This window comes from Dysidea avara, chromosome 3 (genome assembly GCF_963678975.1).
Source record: "Dysidea avara chromosome 3, odDysAvar1.4, whole genome shotgun sequence".
Lineage (NCBI taxonomy): Eukaryota > Metazoa > Porifera > Demospongiae > Dictyoceratida > Dysideidae > Dysidea > Dysidea avara.
Genome location: NC_089274.1, coordinates 34208318 through 34214317, shown reverse-complemented (window position 1 = coordinate 34214317; position 6000 = coordinate 34208318). Strand labels below are relative to the sequence as shown.

General features: G+C 38.4%; 1 protein-coding gene across 5 annotated transcripts in view; it reads left to right on the top strand.

The window, feature by feature from the left end:
* The first annotated feature begins 584 nt into the window (after nucleotides 1–584).
* The window catches only part of LOC136250807 (protein unc-13 homolog 4B-like), a 98413-nt gene continuing 92997 nt past the window's right edge, over nucleotides 585–6000 (top strand). For 4 of the 5 annotated variants that reach the window (XM_066043108.1, XM_066043107.1, XM_066043110.1 and 1 more), the window contains exon 1: nucleotides 585–731. In XM_066043108.1, coding sequence (XP_065899180.1) covers nucleotides 652–731 — 80 coding nt within the window. In that variant the 5' untranslated portion in view covers nucleotides 585–651. The remainder of the gene's footprint in view (nucleotides 732–6000) is intronic. The other variant, XM_066043109.1, reaches the window with a different exon arrangement.

Sequence of the window (6000 nt, the reverse complement as noted above, 5' to 3'; positions counted from 1 at the left end):
ATAGACCATTACAAATATTATATACTCATTTCATGAGGCAACCATCCCTTCATTGCTTATATTATAACATCTTATATTACTGTACATGTCCTGACATTGTGATTCATAATCACAAAATACAATTAACTAATGCAGTAGAGGGGTAGAGCTGACACTCTAGATCTAGAGACTACCCCGGTAATGAGAAGATTTACAAATTTATTTTACTGGACAGATTTAGGAACTCCCCATTAGCTAGCTACTACGATACCATTGAACTAAGTGTTCTTGGCCAGTCATGATCATATACATCTCTGTCATTATTGATTCAAGAGGCCACATCCCATGTACAGTGTTGTACTCTCATGTTCTGTCAGTGCAGGAAGCCGCGGCTATATACATGGTGCGTGCAATGCATGGAGCTGTTGGCTTAAATTACCGACTCTCCAATTGCTTTTATCTCCTTGCCATGCCACCTTTGATGGTCTTCCATCGTGTGTTAGTTAATGTAGCTAGACTATATGTATCTTGTATGATGTGTTTTCAGAATGCACGACTGATCCATAGACTCCGCCGCGGGGTTCTTATATGCGTCTGCGCGATAAATCAGATGCCCATAATTCCCTACCGTCGAGTTCAGTAGTCCAGGAATCAGACACGCCTTGTTCAAGGATGGCGTCTCTTTCCAGTGCGAACAGTGAGACTGAACACAGAAAAACGTGTGTAGCTGAGAACACCAAGGAATCTATTCAGTGAGCGATCCAACTGTTGTGTTGCTATATTAAACTACGCTCGAAACTACGTGCCCGTACGTGCCTATGTTTGCAGTAATCAGTTCCGTCAACGTACGAATGGTCCTGGAGGAGTCATAGCTAAATGGTCCCTGGACAGTTCTTGTCAAAATTGACGTTGGCTACTCAGTACCGCCTTGACGACTCCTTACCCCTGTGGCCTACCAGATCAATTTATCTTTATACTTTTTGTTGATCAAGGATATACTGGGGTCCCCAAATAATATTACATAAGATATACGTACGATTTGTTTAGGTTAATAGATGTACTTCTGTCAAAATGTTGGAAATATTTTGAATAAATAATTGCTAATTGTGTGAGTTTTGGGGCAGGCAGTTTCTTTCATGCCATACCCACTTATAATGTGTGATACTGCCATGCTAATTTATCAGTAAGGTGTGTTGAAGCATGTGTCTATAATCTATGGTTGAAGTTTGTAGGTATGCACGAAGCCACATCCACTTCTAGGAAGTATATTTTGCTATCTGCATTTACATGGAACCACATCCACTGACTGATTGTTAACTGTAAAACTTACCTCTTCATATGCTTGAATGGTGATAGTACAGTGGGTGGGATCCTAGAGCCTCATATCCATCAATCAGTTTGCAAGATTGACTATTGCATTTTTATTTCTTAATGTTTTTATTTTGTTTGAGTGTTTTAATGTGACTTGTGGATGCTTTGTAGTAGTGATCAGTTAGCTGAAACCATTACAGTGTAGACTTTAGTTGAGGTCTGATATTAATAAAGATATACCAGGAGAAAGAAAGGGACCATTTTGTAGTAAAGTATTAGTTAAACTTTATAGGTTTGTTGGAAATGGTGATGAGGCTAGTTTAATAAGTCAGGCTGTGTTGGCAAGTTGCATAAGTCAGACTATGGGCATTGGGTATGTAGTATTCAGAGTAGGGCTGAGTGATACTACCGTTTTAGCGATATATCGCGATATTTTGTTATTGACTATCGTGATACCATTCCTGTACATTATTATCATTAAAAATCCATTTGTTATGCTGTACTAGGCTCAACAATCCTTGTAAGTCATAACCTGGTTATCCCTGCAGAGAGGTGTGAACACCATAACATAACTTGTTACAATAACTGTTACTGTAAACAAGGTTGACAGTGGCTAGTTTGATGCTACTTTTGAAGACTTCCTACAGGAATACTGAGCAATACACTATGTTGCACCAGTAGCGTACTGGGCCCGGATGTCAGCAATCAAGTCACGCCCACGGAATTAGCAATAGAGTAGTAGAAAAGACTATTTCACCGAATAATCGATCGAGACCTTGACAACAGTACACATTTTTTGCTGCAAAACAGCTATATTACCTTTCGTTATTGTGAAATCACTTCAAACTGCCATAAGCGCCTCTAGAAATAGTTATCGCTTCGGTAATTTAGCTACTTTAATAGCTTTACTTGTGAATACGACTTCAACTTATTGCACTGGGCCCTGGTGTCGGTACAAGTCTAGTTATGCTACTATGTAGCACCAGCTATGATTGACATATTTGTAAGTATCATGAACTATTCAGTGTCGTGAATAGTGGCTTTTGTATCGATCGTAATACTAAAATGGCAGTATCGCTCAGCCCTACCTCAGAGTAGTGCTTTATGCACCTATCAATATTATTTTCCCTACAGTAGGGAAGATTATTCCCTATGGTAGGGAATAATATTCCCTACAACCATAGGGAATATAGGGAATAATTTTGATAGGTGCTTAAACACCCCCATGACTTCAAGTAAAAACCTAATTGTTTCTTTCGCCAAGATATTTACTTTGGGAACATGTTTTATCAAGTTAATTAAATCCCAGAAATGGAATGCCTATGGGCGTGTCCACTTTAGCACTAGCGCATCTCACTATTACATGCACTAAACAGTTTATAGTAGTGAAGCTAGATTTTATTTCCTACGTGATTTATAATGCCATGCCATCATATGGCGGCTACCGGCATTAATGGGTTAATGCCTCAGGGAGTTAAAGACAGAAATGCACATTTTTCTGTGCAAAAATGGCCACCAAAGACAATGGCATGCACTATATTTTCCCCACTCTGCCCATGGGAGCACAACTGTTGGTATGGCATGACTAATATGCACTTTAGGAGACAGGTTAATTTTTATGTAGCATGTAAGTTAAGTAAATGCCAAAAATTTTGAGCAGTCAAATGTCCAACTAATGGGAAGAATTTCAGTAAAATTGGCCCTACTAATGCCTAGAAGGAGTAGCGAGGTAGTCTCGTGCCCAGCCGGGTTCGCACTAATGCGCAAACACCGTCTGGTGACAATGCTTGAGTTTCTTGGGCCCAGAATTGCGATCCAGTCATAATATTGGCTGGCCAATCAGAATCGAGGAGTTGAATAATCATTTTAAAATGCTGAAATACCATTCGAAAATGACTAGGAATAAAGTTTGAAAACGGTGTTTACCAGCTCTTCATTTATCGTATTAGTAGAGGATTGTATTTCATTTCTGGTGAAACGTCGAGTCACGATTCATAAGGTGAGACCAGAAAAAACAACTTGACAACAAACTTCTTGACTAACCTAGGAGAGTAACTTCTAATAAACTGCTTTAAATAGTCTGCTTTTTAGTCTACTTCCAATACATTCATGCGATTGTGCAACTCCTCGATTCTGATTGGCCAGCCAATATTTTGGCTGGATTGCACTTCCTGGCCCAAGAAACTTGAGCATTGTCACCAGACAGTGTTTGCGCATTAACGCAAGCCCAGCTGGGCACGAGACTAGTGGTGGGGCTCCATATTGATAGATGCATTAAGATAGTAGTAAGCCATATTGTGGGTATCCTAACTAGGTCTTGACTGCATATGAAACTATATATATATTACTAAACTAAAAGTTGAATGCATTGGGTGCTACTGTTGTTACAAATTGTTGCTTGTAGTACTTTATCACTATATGGCTCCACTTGGTCTGACCACTAATTGTTTCAAAGTTGTCAGCACTAACCATACATTGTTCCACCACTGGAAGTCATGGTTACATAGCCAAAATATGTGATTGAGTTTTAATCACTTTTATTTTAGAGTGTTTTGTGCTAACCACTGGCATGACCATAACTAGTAATCTGATATCTCTTTTGTAACTTTTATTAACTGCAAAATTCTTGGATGTAAATCACCCGTGGGCAGATAAAGTAATAGGTAATAAAGAGGATCATAACTTAGGAAAGAATTCACCTGTTGACTTCAAATAAAAACCAAATTGTTTCTTTCAGGACAATATTTACTTTGGGAACATGTTTATCAAGTTAATTAATGCCTCAGGGAGTTAAAGACAGAAATGCACAATTTTCTGTGTAAAAATAGCCATAAAGTCACCAAAGGCCAATCTGCAATGACATGTACTATATCTAAAATACATGCTGTGAGCAGTACTGTATACACCATTATTAAAATTTATTATCATTGACATCATTTCAGCCATTTCACGGCTGCCACCTTTGATTTCACAATTTTTTCACCCAGGCTTTTTGAGCGGTTTAGTCCAAATCCCATGTCTTAACTCACTGTAGAAGGCGGGAGTTATAATTTTTCGCTTCAAACTAGAACTAGTCCCACAGTTTACACCCTAGAGACTTGATTCTTTAAAAATGCATTATTGAAAATTGTACAAGCAAACATGCGTTTCTATTTTTGTTCTCTGGCTTCTCAGTTATCAGATACTCTTCTTCCGCTTTTGTGCTGGCACTACCAGTCTTCTTTACTGCCACGCCATTCCTCGCCAGAAGAAGCTATCAAATAACCACCAACGCTCTTTTAATGCATAAATATCATGGTTGCCCATCTGAAACTTTCGTGCCTATTGGGTCTAAAATGACGGACTAGTTCTAATTTTAGTATCAAGGTGTAGAAACTGAGGTGCCTGCAGCTGTTCTATGGCCACAGTTGTTTCTTATTTGCATAACCGGAAGATAATCGATCAATTACAGATTGTTATATTCAGACCACGATGAAGAAGATACTATACAACACTTACTTTGCTTCCTTCATGTATATCCTCCTCTTTCTTCGTTTGTGGCAGGTTGTTTCATCATAAAAGACATTTTCTCGTTAGGCGCGCCAGCATTAAACAAGCCACAGAATAATTAGATAATTACTGGTGACCATGGGAATCCATTAGTGAACCCCAGCTATACTAACCTCAGAAGCTATACGCGGAACTGTACAGAGCACCCTTAATTAATGGTTATACCATGGCTGCGAGGGATTTTGCTGATATATACACCCAAAGCCCAAGGACCACAGGCCCGAGGGCTGCGGGTGTATATGTCAGCAAAATCCCAAGCAGCCGTGGTATAAGTGATATATATCACTTGGGGTGCACTCACCTAATAGGTGAAAGAACTAACGAGAACTCATCCCGTTTGTTTTATACAGTAGCATCTGAAAATCAATCGTGGCTTTAATAGCGTGGGCTAATAGCCATCAAAACGTTGTCCATATGTTAAAACATCATTAATGCGTTACTATGCTTCAACACGCTATGTTAGAAAACTTGCGATTGTGGGATTGAGTTTATATTGTTATCATTTTTGTACTAAGTTAAGCCAACTAACTTCGCTATTGGGACATTAAGTAAGTTATTATATTAAGGTAAGTACTTAGGACTGTAAGTTACTAACCTATTTCAATGTAGCAGTAGTAGCTTTGCTGTTCCGTGATCTGTTCAAAGGCTGATATGCGGTGGGTAGAAATACGCATCCACAATTGCCCAAACGATTATTTTATACCTTCTTTATCATTTAGTAACAACCAACTAGTCTATCTTAGCCTCTGTACTAAGCTAAGTAACTACTACAAAAACGAGTCCCACAATGCAAAGCTCTATTTGGCTGTATTTATTTGCAATAGTGTTTTATAACAAAGTAAATTCCTACCAAGTTAGGTATATATAATTGTTAAAGATTGTACTCATTGTTGATTAGGATTTTGCATTGACCGTTCTATTAGAGTATCTTGATTTTCATGTAAAATGTGATAAGTTGCAGTTACTCAATTTTTATCTGCACCTCTTATGCTAAAATATGACTAGAATATGATTTCCAGCCTGTTGTCACAAGTTTTATTAGCAAAGCACTTGTTATGATGATTATGTTGATGATGATGATTGGCGCAAGTAGATCTTAACAGTCTTAATAGTAGCCCACCAATCTGTACCAAAATGACTATAATATCGGCTTTGATTCGA